At 35.0% G+C, this 19,506-nt stretch overlaps 2 protein-coding genes across 3 annotated transcripts; one reads left to right on the top strand and one right to left on the bottom strand.

Moving 5' to 3' along the window:
- Positions 1-1,499: 1,499 nt before the first annotated feature.
- LOC138325325 (uncharacterized) lies at positions 1,500-11,013 on the top strand. 2 transcript variants are annotated; one of them, XM_069270898.1, is made up of 4 exons: positions 1,500-1,929; positions 2,137-2,415; positions 6,748-6,900; positions 9,574-11,013. In XM_069270898.1, the coding sequence occupies exons 2-4, from the start codon at positions 2,184-2,186 to the stop codon at positions 9,951-9,953; spliced, it is 765 nt and encodes a 254-aa protein (XP_069126999.1). In that variant the 5' UTR covers positions 1,500-1,929; positions 2,137-2,183; the 3' UTR covers positions 9,954-11,013. The 2 variants fall into 2 exon arrangements, with proteins under 2 accessions (XP_069126999.1, XP_069126990.1); XM_069270889.1 differs by having other exon boundaries at positions 1,500-2,415.
- A 1,142-nt stretch (positions 11,014-12,155) lies between these two features.
- Positions 12,156-18,444, bottom strand: LOC138325315 (uncharacterized). Its single transcript, XM_069270878.1, is given in 3 exon segments — positions 12,156-15,036; positions 15,038-16,761; positions 18,108-18,444. Coding segments are annotated over 2 exon segments (3,120 nt in total). The 5' UTR covers positions 16,682-16,761; positions 18,108-18,444; the 3' UTR covers positions 12,156-13,560.
- Between the last annotated feature and the right edge of the window lie 1,062 nt (positions 18,445-19,506).

The following is a 19,506-nucleotide window of genomic DNA, read 5'->3' as shown; positions in this document are numbered from 1 at the left end:
TGTAAACTCAATGTTTGTTTTATTATATTGATTTTGGTTATTAACAATTTTAATCAAGGTATCTTTATATTATATTTATTCGTAATCTTATTTGATATCATGGAGTGGATTTTTTAAACCTAAAGATATTGTGCATCTTTAGTCTCTGTCAAATCCTTTATTACAGAATGTATCCAGGGTGAGACTATCACTTGCGGAATTTTTATAATTAAGTTTGTTTATTTTCTCTATGAGTAAGTGTGAAACGTACGGTTTGTCCTCATGTCTTCAAAATGACGTGTTCATCATCTGTACGTGATGCTTGGTATTCGTTTATTAGGCACAATCACAAAATACCTCATTAATATTTACTGAAGCAATCATAGCACTTTAACATGTTTGTTAGATTCGCTGACGTTTTATTATAATATCACGATATTGATCTCCTCACCAAATTTTCCAAAGAAGTGTCTGTTTTACCAGACAGAATATTAAGCGTTAAACTGAATAATGAAATAAGTTCATATTATATACATTTCCACATTTTCCATACAATAACATAACATTGACGTAGATTTAAAGTGCACAAATATGTAACTGGAATTTCAAGAAGGATACCTATGTAAAATACATTACCGTTTTGTAATTCACAAGAGAGGGGGAAAAAGAGAAAAAAAACACCAAACAAACATATAAAAAAAGAAAAAGAAAAACAAACAAACAAACAAAAAAAAAAAAAAAACAACAACAACAAAAAATTTAAAAAAAAAACGTGATTGTGTTGGACTTTTAAGCAAAAAAAATAAAATAAAAAAGAATTCATGGTCTGAGCTCTTGTATAAACCCCTTCTGTATTTGGACATGATTATTTCAATTGTTTAAATCTTCCAAAGAAATGTTTATACTTGTATATGCGTCACTTATCATTTTAGAACCGCCCAATGATCTCAAGTGTCAATGACGGAACTCCTAACATACACCAACTGGAAAATAATCGGCCTTGAATTAGATTTAAATCAACTCAAAGTTAAAAATGAAAACAACGAACTCTTTCTTTTAAAGAAAACCGTATGACCTGCTGTGTCGGTTAAATGTCTTCTTTCTTATTTACCGACGAACAATTAAACATTTGATTACAGTATACGTTTTCAGACAAATTGTGACAAAAGTCTAAGTATTACTTTGATTAACTGCGTGTGAGGAGACACATTGACAAAGACGAGTCCTTGGGACTTGCCATACGCTTAGTGGAGGTAAGAAGCAAACTCGCCTAAGAAATACCCTATAGTAAATTGTTTGTTCTGAGTCAATATTTTGTACAACGTCACAAAATAGGTCTCACTTTAATTGGATTTGTAAACAAGGCCCGTGCCCGGAGTATAATGTAATTTACGTATACGGGAGTTGCGGTGTTTGTCGAGATCACTATATGAGCATAAATTATCCACAGGAAAACACTTTCTAACGCAAAACTTGTCAAATAAAAATTACTTGAAAGGACGGATGTTGGGTGTAAACAGGTGGTATCGAGCGTCCGGTACTACAAGTCATGTCCGCTATCAAACAAGCTAATACTAAATCCATTACATTGTAAATTCCACATAAATTATTTGCTCAACGATAAAGATTTCCGTCACAATTAACTCATTGATTTTACATATATTGAACGACTATATAGGTAAGAGGGTGGTCTACCTGTACAACAGACGAGAGGGTTGCGCTCGATCGGTAGTCGACAGAGATATCCGGTAACTCAGATCATATATTGACTCTCCAGGAACATAGATAGTACATTAAAAGCCAAACCAGGAGGCCGGGAGGACAACCATGCGGACACGTATAGGCTAGGACAATACTCATCTTCATACATAACGCTGTACTGAAAAAAGGTTATTACAGCGAAACAACCAGCCTCATGATCATCATGGATATAAACCTGCACGTCGGAATGTAATGCTAATTATCATGTATAATTTTATACATTTGGTGTTTTTAATGTAAAACAAATAGAAAATATGTTCTAGATTTAAAGTGTCTTGACTTTTGGAGAACTTACGACTATCTTTGTACTAGCTTACATGAACATCGCTCAAAACATTATTGCCAAGAAAAAACGCAAGATTTGGAAATACTGTCCTAACGAATTTCTATATACAGATTGTAAAACAGTATCTGCCTTGCTGCAAGTCAGGGAAGTTGAAAAAATGAAGGAAGGAGACGTGGACCGGTATATCCGGGAAAGCAGCAAGAGTTACAGTGGCTGTCGAGTAAAGAATTCGGCACGAAGGAACTCGTTACAGAAGAAAACCATGGGGATAGAAACAGAGAGGAAGATGGCAGCAGCAAACCTCGGACGGGAGGAAAAACAACTGAGGGAACAGCTCCGACATATGCAAATCGACAAAATGAAGAACACTATTGTACATAATATGAGAGGTAAGTACATATTTTCAAAAAGTGAAAAGCAGTTCTTGGTCCTGATGATAAGATTACAATAGACATATTTAAGCCTGAATTGAAAACTGGAAGAGAATGAACCAGAAAAAAAGTAATTCTTTGATAATAAAACATTGCAACATAATACAGAAATAAACACATACTGTAGGAACAAACCATTCACATGACGATTGATGTATTAACCATGTATAATGGTATTATAAAGGAGGAATGTATCAAAGCGTTCGATATGCACATATGTAAATATCTATTTGGAATGTGACATCCAGCTGAGATAGTTATCTGATAATTAACTGAAAGATGTATTCAAGGTTGAAGGCATGTGAACGACCTTCCAAGTAGGTTTTCTTGAAGGTATATAAACGATTGATATTTCTGCACACATACAAAGACAAATCCATTATAAAATTACGTATTGCTGTTCAGATTTGGATTTAGAAATTAATTTTCACTGAGGTCCACACAAGTGAAAATATCTCAACATCGTGTTTTTATTAGGAAAAGATCTTTGATCTGAAATCGCTTTCAGATCAACACTTGATAAGAGCTGCCGATGAAGCAGAGAAAGCTACTCCTTCCGGAGCATCTGGTCTAAGTATGCTCAAAAATGCATACATGGTATTTGTCTGCGACTTTATATGGTTTTGCCTTTATATAATGTTTTCATTATTACGTCTGCAATTCATTTTTAAGATTAAGATCAACAACAATCCTCACTTGTATTCAAATACGACACTATGAGTTTGTTTTCCTTTCACATAAGATTGATGAGCTGTCAGAATATTTGTATCGCTTCCAAGTACATGGTACATTTTCTTATTGAAACCATGATTTGGAAGTTTGTTTATAACTGAATATGAATGAGATATCTGTGAGATATCAGGTCAGAGGTCAACGAAATCTCAGGAAATCTTTATGAACTGTTTAAAGTGTGCTGTTTGTTCAGTTCACTCAAACATAAACATCCAAAGTAATATCAGAATAAATATCTAGCTTAGAGTGTGATTATACTCGCTGAAGCAGTATTATAAATTTTAGAGTTCTTTTTTCCTTATTATTCCTTTCTAATTCAGGGTATAGAACATCATAAAGTTATAGTTCCATAAATTGTGCAAAAGGCACAATACATTAGTACGATTAAATACGTTGACTGCATCAGATAGCTGTTCCATCCTTCTAGAATAGCATATTAACAGTTTCTGGTACGAGAAGTTTGTATACGTGTTACATGTATGATGAGAAGTTACTTAGATGTTCGTCGTATTATGCTTGACAATACGTGTAACCAATACACTTGTAAACTGATATTTTATTTCAAGAAGAGTTAATTATGTCTGACTATAGCAACAAAAATAATTTAAGACACCGTTTATCACGTGTTACTGTTAGACGATTACACCTTTCAAGACTATCTTATGGGAAAATTGCCTTGAAGAGTTTATAGGCACCTTCGTTCAGTATGAATGTTACGAATTTGCTTGCTTGCCTTCAGTAAATAGATTGATAATATAGTCTTTAATACCTAGTTCCACTTCTCGTATCAGATACCAGACCAATTAAGGCAACCTCTTCGTTGGTCAATGACTCTGTCAATTAATGCAGAAAGGAGTTTCGTTCACATGCAGCATAGCTATAATGTAAAAGTTACACATTGCATTTAAATTTAAAGGTTTCTTGAAAACATTAATAACATAAGAAAATACATACAACTGTATCGATGGCCTAAGCTGAGGTAACAACACCAAGATTTCCTGCGTAAACTATGTTAACACTGTAGATTCATTTCGCTGTTTTGCCGTCTGGCGCAGTAATATTCAAACACTGCGGTATTTAGGATGACGGCGGGAAACATAAGACGACCCGCGTTATGAAAATTAAAATTTTATTTATTTTAATTATCTTTTTCATAAGATGATGAGTGTAGTATTAACGGTAAGTTAATAACTTTTGTTAATCTATAAAATTATCGATCTCGTTTTACATTCCCATTTTAAAAATTAAAAGCTGTTTCGGAAAGGTAGTGGACTTTTAACCTATAATACCGTAAAAACCGTATTGATCGAGAAATATGTATTGATCAAGAAAACTGAAGATTACTTGACGCCAGAATGTAAACACTTAGAAGGTCCGATCAACAACTTTCTTGAGTTTATTTGACTTCCGTACCGTTCCAAATATATTCCCATTATTGAATGTACTCCCGTCCTCGCTCTCTCCAAGAACAAGAACTTTCCCAAACCAGCACGTACCAACGTCTTCTCCCTTCGAAAGCAATAAAGTTTCTTGACAGATCGATTTGGTTAGACAGCAAATTTCTATTCCATCTAATTTTGCTTAAGGAATGCCAATCCTAACAGTGTCAAAATATTTGTCTTCTCTCAGTACGAGCTCAACGTGTTTATATTTGTTTTTTATTATGTTATTATGTAAATTATTTCCGTATGTGGTAAAGACGAAGAATAGCCTACACTGTACTATCTCTCAACGTCACATATCCTTAGGTCGTTTGTGGTAAACATTTATATATTATAAGTCTAAGGACAAACATCAAACAATGTTGAAGATGACATAGGTGCAATTTTTCATAAATACGCAAATTGGGTATGGTAATTCAAAAGAAATAAATATATTGTAAACAAATTGCAGTTGATCTATTTCATCTCAGATTATTCTAATTTCAATTATAAAATCCATATCCTTATCCCGCATAATATGGATTTTAATAGCATTTTTGATTGATACATATCATATGCATAGATACGTTATTTCAGAAGAAGATATTTACAAAAAAATATATAAATATATTTATGAACCAGCATTCTATTAAGTTGTTGGTCTGTAATTATCTAAATGCTTAAATATGGAGACGAGCATGATTGCTTAATTAACACTTTGATCAAACCCCTGCTGATGCCTAGATAATATCTTGGTGTATAATGCCCAATTTTAAATATATTTGTTTACTTTAGTAAATCCTTTAACATTCATAAGTGGGTTTTTTTTCTCAATACACTGCGAATGTTTAACTAGAATTAAGCATTCGCAAGTGCTTTTTCTTCAATGAAGTGTGAGTGTTTAAACTAGAATTATGCTATATCTGTCAAAGTGAATAAATGAATAAGTTAGATGAGGCAAGAAATTCGAAAATGAGCGAAGAATGTTGATACTTTTGAAGACTGTTTAACGAGCAGTATTAATGAAGTTTGAACTCAAAGGCTTTGCCGTGACTAATGGGTGTATATTTATACCCGATATTTGGTTTTCGAATTCATACAGACTTTTTAAGGCGCTGAACGTGAAAAATGGGCTCTGAAATGTTTACTCTATCGCTATTAATTACGTTGCGTTATCGGTATAACGGTATATATTACAGTGGCTAAACCTAATATCCCCTCTAACATACTACGTATATACGTAGGTAGGTTTAACTTTGGCAAAGACATGTAAGCGTTGCGTAATACCAAAACTAGATAAATTATTTGTTGATTACATAAAGTACTATTTGTGAACTTTGTTGACGAACTCATTCACCCCTCATATTGAAATGAAGTGATCCGGTCTTAAAATAAGAAGAGTTCAAATATGTGTAGTTAGGTTTTTATCTCTAACCAAGGTGTCGATCAAATATTAGGCCTACTTCTAACCCAAAACTTAATTCAGATTGTAATTCGGATCAAGATATGAAAACTTTATAGCACAATGATACAATACACTACCAATAGGTAAAATAACTTATGTTTGCCACTTTTCTTTTATATGATTATTCAGTGATTTGAAAAGATTTCAAACTCTTTTGATAGTCTTTGGGAAGCATTTGTGTCGTACTTCTACTAGAAATAGCATACTATGTGCTACTCAGATTTTGCATGGTATGTTGAAAAATTCAGCTGAAGTTGTTGTTTGTTATAACGATCCATTTGCCGTTCAAACGGTCGATTAGTCGCATAGAGCATTATCAATAATTCATAAAGTAAGTTGAGATCGTACCCGAAATAAGATGAACATTTTGAATATTTTATCCTTGACTCTACATGTTAAATACATCTGAAATGATAAAAAAATCTTACTGTTAATTCATCGGTACAGTTTTGCAGTAAAATAATACACAGACAGCACTGCGTAACAAAACGCTCATAGTGAATGAATGAAGGTCTAAACCTATAAATAGTAATTGTTTTACTATTTTACGTCTTTCTTTACATTTGTTCAATTTTTAATGTTTGACATTCTGGCAATAAGGAAATGACTTCACATTTTTCTTCCTGAATCTGTATACATACATGTATCTTAACTTCCATGTTGTTTTGTCAGAGAAAGTGAGAAAGGGTAACCATGGCGATATTGGGGAGGAAGAGGAAGAACTACGTCACCTCCCGACGGAACCCTGGCCTGTCACCCTCTCAGAGAGTCCCCGAGGGTCACCCAGACTCGGGAACAGATCGGGGACGAGTCTGGCTCATACAGGCAAGTGTTATATTACAATATATATATATCATTAAAATATCGAACGATAATGTAATGTTAGTTAACGCAGTTTTTTCAAGAGCAACATAAATTGACCATTGGTCATGACCCCGTTGTTTATTATGAGATATTTACGAAGTAACTTTCATGAAATTACGTCATAAGTAATACATAATCACAAAAGAAGCTGACTATGAAAGGTGTGGATATCACGAACGCGTAAGTATATGAAGAACATTATTCTATATTTAGGAATTACATTGAGTAGATGAGGTGATGTATGAACCATCTAGAAAGTAAATTTATGATTTAGAGAAATATGATGCGTGACCTTGCTGTTGGTCTTAAGGGGTCAGGTATCGTAAATAAGTTATGTTATTAGTAGCAGGGATTTTGTCTTTGGTACATTGTATGTTGTTCTATTCTGGTGATAGTTTTTGGGTTGGCTTGTTTGTTTCATTGTCCTATTAACTGTAAGTGTCATTTAAGGATTGCACCACATTTGATTAGACCTGCGACCCAAACGTGGAGGTCTTGTGGTAATATGTCGGGGCATTATGAATACTTGGTCATCGCGGTCCGACCTGGTGATATTCAAGCACAAATGAAAGTGATTACCATACAGATATTATTTACTGCACGTAAAGCATGTTTGAAAGCCTAGTTATTGATATTAACGATCAGGATATTTCATTAACTAGTGTTAAAAATCGTTGAAAAGTGCACATAGCACGCGAAATAAAAATACAACTTTAGATCAACTTGCTTCGTTAGTTGAAATAATCAATTATTTCTATCGATTTAAAACCTACTATATCACATGATATCCGCTATGATTGAATATTTTGTTGTTTAACACCAAAGATCTATAAATGATGATACCATATGCTATATCGAAGTTGTAAGGTCATAAAACATACTCGGATTTCCTGGTTTTGTCAAATTTTATCAGATCCATTTGGTAGGAAGATATTTTTATCAAACAGTTTAAAAGAACTTCATGCTTCCTATCACACGAAGGATAAAGCCCTCTGATTAAAGAGATCAGGTTTGCCATACTTTGTGTCTCAGATAGGTCGTTGATATAGATTATAGAGTTAAAGCACTCCCAGAGGTAGGAATAGCGAAGAAGAATTTCGCGTGTTTAAGGATTTAGTGACGTCATCAGATGTCCCGCAACAACAAGACACTGACATTCTGAAGTCATATCTCCTGTGTACTTGAGTCAATGTTTGTTTTCCTAGTGATAAATTCAGCTTATCTTATTTAGTTCTATATCCCAAACCTCTTCTATTTCTATATCAATATTTATGACCAGCCCTACAACCCAAGGTTCAACCGAAGTGCTTGAGTTTCGATAGAAGGGGTTACTGTGGTCTGTTATGGAGATAATTGGTCAAAGCAAAGATCTATATTTTCTTTCTACGACCTTTAGCATGTTTTAAATATGTTTATGACTCGAAGATATCATAAGCTATCATTAAATAAAGCATAAGTTACACACGCGTTTTATGAATAGTTGAGAATGATTTTTCATTACCTAAGAAATTTGATATGACAACCTAAATATGGGCGATAGCAAACATATACAAAGCGGTGTTATATCCGTTGTAACACATTATATCTTTTGTATTGATGTTTCTGTAATTCAATAACAACATTTCCAATTCGATGCAAACAATATATAACAAGACACATACTTCTCACGTTTTGACAAATATTTACGGAAACATCAAGAGAGAAAAATGTAACTTTAACGTTTGAATTTGATATCAAAAACTATCGTATGCGTCTAATGTAAAACCAAGTCATCTGGATTGACTAAGTAAGGATAAAACTACAGTTTGGATAACTAATCACAGCTAATTTGTAAAACTGTTAATCTAACAGGAACCACAATATCAATATATTTTGGTAATAATAACTAAAATATAGCCCAGTAATATATATTATTTTTCATGTTAAATATTCTGTATTTGCATTTTACAGAGTTATCTGCCATTGCGGGTAGGTATCGATTGTGACGTTATGTGTTTGCGAGCGTAACGTCATACTTTTCGGAGAAAACGACGTGAATTGCGCTCACAAAATAATGACGTAACAATCAATACCTACCCGTAAGGAAGCTAACTCTGTAATATGCAAAGACGGAATAACAAAATCATAATAGTTTGGGTTTACTGTACTGGTTTTACCAGTCTTATGTTCATCGTCGGTATTCAAGAGGTTACTATCACAGTCGTAATATTCGCTCCTGAGCCACACTGAACCTGCAGGCAGTTTAAGAGGAAAAATAGAGGCCTGCAGAGACTTCTTTTGAAAATTACAGAGAGTGACGCTCGACTTTATATCAGAGCCATACAGTCATCATATTGTCCCGTTCTTCGATTGTTTTATGAACATCAAAGAGTCAAACAATCTGTCTCACCTGTTGTCGCAACATAAAGCCCTAAGTTTTCTATGATATAGTCCAGTGGTGGATATTATCACAATGATAGCAACCCCTGGGATATTCAGGATGTCTTACGTTAGACTTGGCCAATGATATAAACGATATGTGTTTAGTTATTTGGCTAAGCCTAATCTTGATTAATACATTGTGGTTTATATTGAATCAAACTAAATATATTGGAAAAAAATAGAAATAATAATAACCTTTCATTTACATTAAAGGTATGGCATATGCTAAACAAAGAGGACGTAGGATGTCGAAAGAATTTGAGGACCTCGAAATCAATACAAAGACTGGGAAGTTACGTGAAGCACCAAATATGGCTAAGAGCTTGATGGCGAGACGAAACTTTCATCGTCCATCATCGGGATCTCTGAGTTCTGTCCGAGGGAGTACGGACAGACAAACACGTGATAGTTCTGACACCTCCTCGTCGTCTGCTGTGTCGTCTTTGGAGGACCTGCACTGGATAGGAAATCCAGTAGCCACTAAATCTGTCAGGCGTGCCAGAAAGACTGTCGAGGAACAGGAACTTACGTCAGAACTGCACAAACTCGCGAGATCAGACTCTAAGAAAAAACGACCAGAGAAAAAATCCTGAGGAATACATTAATACGTCGATTTCGAGAAACTAGAGCTACGTGAGTGAAGTACGATTTACCGTCGATTAGTTTCATCTTTTGGTGATTGTGACGTCATATTTTGACATAATTTTTGTGTAGACAGGATTGGCTACCGTAGTTTTATACTCGCCGCTAGGCTTCGCTCTGAAAATGGTATTTATGACCGCAGTCTTGCGGAGAAAATTGGTACTAAGGTAGTTAATCCAGTCTAGTTATTTGTGACGTTACAAACACCGAAACGTGGAACTTATTGATGGTAAATTGTACTTTTCTAGTCTTTTTGATATCTCGAAACCCTCGTATTGAAATGCTGACCAGTGTGATATTTTGATCTTGTAATTCAAAAGGGGTGCTTGGCTGGAGTGAAGTGTAATAATTTATCAATGCGATTTCTGTAATAGTTCTGTGTTCAAATGTATGAAATAAGAATACACAAAAGTGGTCCTATAATGAAGGAAAATATTCAGCGTATACCTTATCTGTCATTACAAGATTTATTACAAACCAAATTATAAATACTTATCTTTAACCCATGATTATCGAAAAGGACATGATATGGAGTTGTTACTCGCTCAATTTCTAGTGATTGTAAAACATAGTGATTATTTGTAAAGAAAACATATCAAGTGATATCAGTTCTGTGATAATATATACACAATAACTTAATTCCGTCCATAATCTTAGATAAACTGATATATATCGTTTATAGTTTTGTGATGTTGCTTTAATAAACATGTCATTGTCTCTATAATTTGGTCAACAATTTAAAATGTTTTAAACCATAAATTAAACAAATGTTGTGGAATTACATGTACTTTCCTATGTTGACTCTTTCTGTATTTTATTATGTTCAATTGAAAAATGTCATTGGGTTCAAGTATTTTGATGTAAATCAAATACAAAGAAAGTTGTGCACATATCAACATCCTACCCGGAATGTATAAAGACATTGTATTAAGAAGCATGGTCTGTTAAAGACGATATACTGATAGCATACCAATAATAATAAATTATTTTGCTGTTTCTTCAAATGGTATATTTTCTTAGTTTTAAGACTTATCTTATATCGGTAATCTTTTCAACCTAAACAAGGGCGACTTTTCACATCACAACATTAAGGAAACAAAAGTAAACTCACTGGGAATATTTTTTGCTATACAGATAAGATTACTTAATAAATGATAAACACTATCTTATATTTGAGCAAACACAATAAGCCATAGGTCAATGCCCTTGGATAATAGACATTAAACTATCTACGAAACTGCCCCTAGGCTGCTTTCTGTGATTGACTGGTCATTGACCAGTACCGACTATTAAGAACTTCTCATAAATATGGATGATAGCAAACATATATAATACCATTGTATTTCAATTGTTGTGTTTAACCGTCGACGATATATAACACGGGACCTTAAACGAAAAACTAGGTAAAGACCATTAGGAATTTAAATCTCTATCCCTTGGCTGTCCCTTGATATGGATAAAACGTTTTTAGCTAAGAAATAAGAAACAACTGACACAATGCCGGTGTAACGTTGAAAATGGACCTCCGTTGAAAATTGACCTCGGGTCAGTTTTCAACGTTGAAAATGGACCCCGAAATGCCGTTGAAAATTGAACATGCCGTTGAAAATTGACAGTGTCTAGGGTCAATTCTCAACGGCAGATCTGTTGAAAAATGACCGTTGAAAAATGACCTTGGTAAACTATCAACGGATGGTCTTTTGAAAGGTTTGTACTATGTGGTGCTCACTTCCAAGTACCAGGGGATAGTGTTACAAAATCATAATTATGTGATATTATTAATTTGTTTCTTAATGATTTTTTATGATTATACTTTCAACGATTTTATGTTTGTCAGGTATTCAGTAATTGTTGATATATATTTATTCTGCAATACAAGAATACATGTATTATATATCTGCGTATGGATCAGTTATGTTGTGTTTTGCGTATGGTTGTGTTGTGTTGTGTTGTTTGTTGTGTTGTTTTGTGGTTGTGTGTTTGTGTGTTGTTTGTTGTGATGTTGTGTGATGTGTTATGTGTGTTGTGTGTGTGTTGTGTGTGTGTTTGTGTGTTGTGTGTTTTTTGTTGTGTTGTTATATGTGTGTGTTGTGTATTATTTTGTGTTTTGTGTTTTTGGTGTGGTTGTTGTGTGTGTGTGTGTGTGTTGTTGTGTTATGATGTGTGTGATGTTTTTGTGATGTGCTGTTGCGTTATGTTGTGTGATGTTGTGTTGTTATCGGGTGTTGTTGTTGTTAGGTGTTATTGTTGTTGTGTTGTGTTGTGGTGTGGTTGTGTTTTGTGTTATTGTGTTGTGTGATGTGTTGTTGTGTGATGTTTTGATGTGTGATTTTGTGTTGTGTTATGTTGTGTTGTGTGATGTTGTCGTATGTTGTGTTGTTGTGTATTATTTTGTTGTGTTGTTTTTGGGTGGTGTTGTATTGTTGTTGCGTGGTTGTATGTTGTGGTTGTGTTGTGTGTTGTGTTAGCTGTTGTTGTGTGATGTTTTGTTGTTATGTTGTGTTGTGTTGTGAGTCGTGTTGTGTTATTGTGGTGTTGTGTGTTGTTGTTGCGTGTTTGTGTGATGTGTTCTTGTGTTATGTTGTGTGATGTGTTGTTGTGTTGTGTGATGTTGTGTTGTGTGATGTTGTGTTGTGTGATGTTGTGTTTTGTAGTGTTGTGTGATGTGTTGTGTTGTGTAGTGTTCTTGTGTTGTTGGTGTGTTGATGTGCTGTGTGATGCTGTGTGGTTTCGTGTTGTTGTGGTGTCGTGTTGTGTGGTTGTGTAAAAACGAGTTCTTATGGGGTCACTTTTCAACGGGGTCTATTTTCAACGGGTCGGTTTAAAAAAGTGCGCTTAAAGTTCAGTTTTCAACGGTTTTCGGGGTCATTTTTCAACGTTGAAAAATGACCCGAGGTCAGTTTTCAACGGGGTTCCATTTTCAACGTTACACCGGTTCAAAGGTTGATCTTAATCGGGTATAAAACGCAATGTTACAGCAATTAATTTTCAGACATATCCATATCAATTATATATTTACCGATCTTCTACTAAATAAAAAGAGAATGTTGCACGGGTTGTCTGAAGTTCATGGCAATGAACACTATAGACAGTGGTAATGATTATGTACAATAAGAATTAAAATTTGATCCTTGACCATTATACATCATAAGTTTTTAACTCCAGGTCTTACACGATCTGAGGGCTGATTTAGGTTTTGTGAGTTTGTTTGAAACAACCAGGGTCATTTAAGGACTTGCCTGGATAAGAAGGCGAATACCGGGAGAAATAACATCGTGCAGTACTCATCAAATGACAATTGTCTCATGTGGGTTTCTAATTTGCGACCCAGGTGTGAGAATCTTAAAGTAATATATCAGATATCTTTACCACTCAGCAGCAGCGGTTCCCGCTTGTAGTGTGGTCTGATGATTGTACAAAGATCAGATAAGGGATAGATTTTTTTCAAATTCAGCTTGACGATAAAGATACCATTTTATCTGAGACGCGCCAGTAAGAGCCTGGAAATTAAGTATTTGTTGTCATTAACTTGAAGTAAACTATTGAGTCCATGGCACGTCATGATGCCTTCAAAATCGACAACATCAAGCTCAAGAATACATCCCTTTTGTTTCCGTCGGAATTGATTTGCCTTCTCATTTCCTCCTCGTCCATCGGCTTTCGAAACTCGAATGCGAATTTAAAAATGTTTTGCTGTGGGAGAAAATACACCGGTAATTCGCCCGTTTTACTCATGCTTTTCAGAAGTTCAAATATTTTGATGGTCAGATCAACAGTGGTATTTAAGCGTTCTTCACCTGCTAAATCTCTACCAAAATCATTGGCACACAGCTCTGGGTGCTGTCCAACCAAATGAAACAAAACATTTTTCAGCATATAGCTTGTTATATCATTATTTGCCTCATATCCTTGGTCACTTTCCTCTGCGATTTCTGTATCACCTGAAGGAATATCATCTAATGATATATCCACATTGTACGATCCCATTCCAACACTATCCACATCTTCACCCGAAATGTTTGACTGCTTGGAGTAATCCAGAGACTCCGTCTCACCTTCCATCTTGGTATTCTCAGTGCTATGCAGATGCATCTTGCTTTCCGTATCACTGCCGGGCGTCTCATTACACATTGCCATTATAGCAGCATATGCACTATATTCTCCTCCTGTAAAATGGACATCTTCATGTCGCCGTATTTCCACTGGATCTCTTTCATACAGTTCTGAGAAGAATTCTTCATTGAACTTCACCTTTGGGCATTCACATTTGATTATTTTAGCTAACACATAACTTTCTCTCACTACGAGCGGCAAAGATTCTAGGAAGGATACTTCCATTGGCGCACAAGATACACGGAGGCGGTTCTTCATAATAACCTCCAGTTCCTCGTCGTAGATAGATTCTCTTCTAGAGAACACATTATCCTCCACTTTAAAGACGTCTCTGGTCTGTGGAACCATGAAATCTGGAGGATGCAACAACATGAAAAACCCTGCTTCAACGGCGTTCTTTACTTGTGTACTTGTGCACTCGTCTCTTGTGGGAATGTCAATCAAAGTTCTGTCTACACGTATCGCTGGAACAAAGTCTATACTTATTTTGAGACCTTTAAAAACGCTGCCAATCCACACAATTTGGAAATTTAGAACGGGTATGTGATCATACCCATTCCGCATATCATCGCCTTCAAAAAGAACGTTTGCATCCTGCCACATGTCTTTCTCTTTCAATATGTCCCATATAAGCTTGAAAAGTTCCATCCGGATATCGTAAGACTTAAGGGAACCGTTTTTGTCAAAGAATACTTTCATTTGAGAGGGTAAATTGGAGTTATCTCTGAGTTTCAAAGCAACAAAGTCTTCACTTTTCGGTCCGTTGTCACTCCGGATATTACAATATTCTAGAAACTCGGAAAGACAGCATACAAAATCAAATTCGTCTGGATATCCTGTCTTGGTGCCTTCTCTCGCACTTCCCATGGGGATGATCGAATTTTTGAATCTTGGATCACATTGTGAAATACGTTTGGACATTTTGTTCTACAATCCGTTTGACACTATCTATAACCTCTCTAGTTTCAGGGTGGTTATAGAGCTTTCCAGACCCGGGCTTATTGAGAAGATGCTGTGGCAACTCATTGCCATTGTATCCGTGTATTTCCAAAAGATCACTGCATTTTCCAGATTTTACAACATCTTCGTGGTTAATTGTGAGGTTATTCCCGAGCCAGTGCGCTTTTGAAGAGTTACTGACTCTTTCGTATATGATTTCTACTTCCTTTCCTTTCGTATCTTTGTCGAATGTTTTCATGTCATATATATCTAGAGTAGTAGATATTTCAGTATGTTGTAACATAAGAGCCAGTTCATTCGGAGTTCGATTTTCGCTGTCTGCAATCGAAGGATTTCCACCGACGTCTAATAAAGTTTTTAGCATTTTGGCGTCATCCATCCAAACTGCATAATGTAGTGCCGTAGATCCGTAAGCATCAACGCTATCGACACAGCACCCTTTGCGTATCAACAACTCTACTGCACCAAGCTGACCTTGCAACATTACACTCATCAAGGCATTGCGTCCAAACTTGTCTTTGAGAGATACATCAGCACCAGCACCACACATAATAGAAACCTGCTTCTCTGTTCTAGCCCAGAATAATGGAGTCATACCGAAGTAATCTTGGGTATTTGTGTTGGCACCTCCATCAAGTAGTATTTTGCACACATGGTGGCGATTTCCACTGAGTTCTGCCATCATTTTCCGATGAAGAGGCGTTCTTCCCAAACTATTTGTTTTTTTGACATCTGCACCAGCACGAACAAAGCGTTGCAGAATATTCACATCGACATGGCTGGATGAAAATAGAAAAATCAGAAAGGGCGTAAGTCCATTTCTGTCTTCCATATTAATGATATCCTTGATATAAGTTGGACTCCAATCCTTAAATGCTTTGAATTCGTTGTTGAGCAGTTTGCACAAAACACTGTCTTCGCTAAATCCGTCAATGAACAGATGTAAGAAAGTCTTTCCGTCAGCATCTGTAAGCTTAGGTTTCAAATCCTTACTGATATCTAACAGTGTTGATAATATTGCGCCTGGCAGACTAGTTTTGTGTTCAGTTGCCATATGCAAAGCTGTTTTTCCAGTTCGGTTGGCGGTGTTTATATCCACGCCAGCGTCAATGAGAAGATCAAATCCTCTTCTCCAGAATTCTGTGTCATCAAATTCGCCTTCTTCATATGTCATCAAAGCATGTAAACACGTGTTTCCATCTTCATCATGTATATCTACACGAATTTGTGGTATTTTCACAAGAAGTTCTATCTTGTTCAGATCTCCCCCATAACACACGTAATGTAGCGCCGTTCTGGACCACATATTTAAGCAGTTAACATCAGCCCCAGCCTTCAGTAGTACCTCCATTACCTCATATTCCACCGTATCCTGAGTGGCATAGTGAAGGGCACTTTCTCCTTCACTATCTGTCACATTCACGTCCGCGCCGTGATCAATCAGCAGTTTCACCATATCCAGATCGCTGTTGTCTATCGCCACAAGCAGGGGTGCACGGTTGTCTACGCATGCTCTATTTGGTGATGTACCAGATTGAAGAAGACGTTTCACTCCTGTGTGATCTTGGTATTGTATCCGGCAGAGCAATTCATTCACCCAAGGCATGATGAATGGATTACTTGTAATGTGTTAGGCTATAGAGATGAATCTGGAAGAATAACGTTCTTCATCTTTAAAACAGAGTTCTGTTGAAGAAAAAACAGTAGATATCAGTAAATGTAGTATGTATACATGTGTTAAATGATATACATGTATAATAATCTGTCTCTGGGTTGTAAACTGATAAAGAGAAAGTCGGTCATTAGAATTTGGAACTTTGATTGAAAAATTCTTCAAAAGTTATTCATCACTAGCGTACACAATCTTCAGTCCAAGGGGTACTATTCTTGGCTGCCTTTGGTCAGGCTCTGTCAACATTATAAATAACCAATAACATCACTACATGGCACAAGCTTGTAGTACATATGCACTCACAAGATTTTGAAAATTAAAGAGTCATGGTCATTTTATGCATTTGAACAGAGTTTGTTCTTTTATTAGATTGAGAAATGTATGGACAGCTTTGGAGGAAATTGTAATCTATCAAGTAAGTAAATCTATGTGTTAGGTACATTGAGATCATGGCATTCAAAACTTTATATTGACCGGAAGGCACTAGTACCTCTTCCAGGTGAGAAAGTGAGAAAGAAAGTGAGGTCTTTTGTAATCTGCGTCTATAGTGTTAGCAATATAAAAAAAATAGATAGATACTGGCATAATACTCTGACCAAAACAAATTACATGTACGTGTTCTTCCACATATCTATTGGTAATGTATGTACTTATGTACAAAAACGTTTCATAATGAGTTACGCACCACAACATATTCAATCGCTTAAGATATTAAGTATATCAATCAAAACGTTTTTGGATCATAAAGCAACAGAATGAACACGTTTAGTATAATAACTTAATACTAAGTATGGGTGTAAATTAGTAGAAGCTTACATTTTGAGAGCCATGATGAGTGAAATTCGACAACAAAATGGAAGCCATTTTCTACTCACAAACAGTAATAACAATACATGTTTAAATGTATAGCAGTGATTAATGAATTATTGTCAGATTTGTTATTTAGGCTATAAAACATAATATTAGTTGTTAACATTACAACATTGGTGAGATATCATTCCAGAGAGTCTGTTTTCCCTGGGGAATAAAGAGTTGTCTTTCTTGATTTGGTATAGTTTTTATTATCATTTTCTTCTTAGTTATACGTCAACAAGTTAATATCCTTTCATCTATTTAGATTTATCTTAGGAGAAAAGATATAATTGGTCAATTCATGTGAAAAAAATGCATAAAAAATATTAAAATTCATATTTACTTTCGATTCGTATTAGACATATATAGGCATTTATCATTCAATCCATGTCTCAATGTCTCAAAACAGAACTTGCATAATTCTATCCTTTCAGGCAAATGCCTTGTTCTAACAAAACATTATTAAACACACAATGCTGTTATGCATGTACCAAAACCATATACTTACCATTTTAGCTGTTGTACATTCACATAAGCGTGGGACACATTATGAGATTTTCTTATCACCAGTAAAGTGGACAAAACACATATCACGTGAAGTTTTGTTTTATAGTAGTCTCCCTTCCATAGTAAATACAACATTTTAAACCACCTTTGCCAGTAGATATCTTTTTGCAACAGAAAATAATTTATGTTAATTTATCCCTGAATTATATCATATATGATATTGATAAAACTTTTGAAACAAATATAACCAAATAGCACGTCAAGAACATGATTGTCACTCGTTATGAGTAGATTCGATTTGACATGAATTACAATATTGTGTCACACTTGTTTGGATACATGCTGAAGTAATTTATATTATTACATAAAAATTATATAAAAAGAAACCATACATTATAAACAATTAAAATGTCGACAATTATTTGTAAAATGTATGAAAACATGCATAAATCAAAGATTGACTAATTAATTTCCATGGGAAATGTATTTCCCTTCATTTTCCTTTATGTCTATCAAGAAAAGATACTGCCAATTTGCTTAATTTTAGATAATAATTTCGCTCGATATCGCCAGTCTTTTTAAGGTTTAAAATTCAATTATAATTTAATAATCTGTTCTTCTTCTTCGTCTTCTGTCTTTTGTCCTTCCATCCATCATTACCATATTTGTTGTCTCTAACCTATTGTGTGCAGTTGGGTGTTGGATGTCGTGTGTTGTACTAGGGAAATGCTTACATCAGGATTTATCTTGACTATCTTGAATTACTACTACGATTAAAGTGAATAGTCGGGCAAAGAAAACCAGTCTAAATGCGTTCATTGGCCTTCCAAAAGTTCTCACATATTAATACGACGGTCAAGTTCTGCTTAGTTTTCCAATTCTGACCATTAAAGTAAAGAAAAGTTGAAAGCATTGAAAGCGAGGCTGCGTGGAAATGTAACCACGGACATAGTGAGCCGGGAGGACGTTTTAGAATTTCCATACTTTAAATTAATCTCTTCGTAAGCAGACAGATTTTGACGAGAGATTTTATTTTTCCATTTCATAAGAAATTATACTGGACACATTCACACCATTTTTACCGACTTTAGCCATCCTTGCCCGACTGTTCACTTTAAGTTAATATCTTTTTAAACCACATTTCTTAGTGTGCTGTAGTGATACTGCACATCACGCCTTTTTATAAATCTGTCAGTTTTCAGGATTAGAATGTTGTCTTAACAGTGTGTTATTTGCAATAATAACACAGCTTTTAATTGTTTGTAAATAACTTTTAGACATCATTTATCTCAAAATGAAGTTATTTTTATATCATGAATCGCGATATTATTCATATATAATGAATTTTTCTTTGTTTTCATACCAAATCTGGCTTTCTGATTGGCCAATATTTTTTTTGC

Source organism: Argopecten irradians, chromosome 1, assembly GCF_041381155.1.
Source record: "Argopecten irradians isolate NY chromosome 1, Ai_NY, whole genome shotgun sequence".
Classification (NCBI taxonomy): domain Eukaryota; kingdom Metazoa; phylum Mollusca; class Bivalvia; order Pectinida; family Pectinidae; genus Argopecten; species Argopecten irradians.
Note: the sequence above shows the minus strand (reverse complement) of the source record. Positions and strands in the feature narration are given on the sequence as shown.

Bases quoted from the DNA above. Each gene is read 5' to 3' on its own strand.
- LOC138325325 (XM_069270889.1), top strand. From the start codon at position 2,058: ATGAACATCGCTCAAAACATTATTGCCAAGAAAAAACGCAAGATTTGG. The intron at 2,416-6,747 runs GTAAGTACATAT...TTGTTTTGTCAG, and splicing joins TATTGTACATAATATGAGAG to AGAAAGTGAGAAAGGGTAAC. The intron at 6,901-9,573 runs GCAAGTGTTATA...TTTACATTAAAG, and splicing joins GACGAGTCTGGCTCATACAG to GTATGGCATATGCTAAACAA.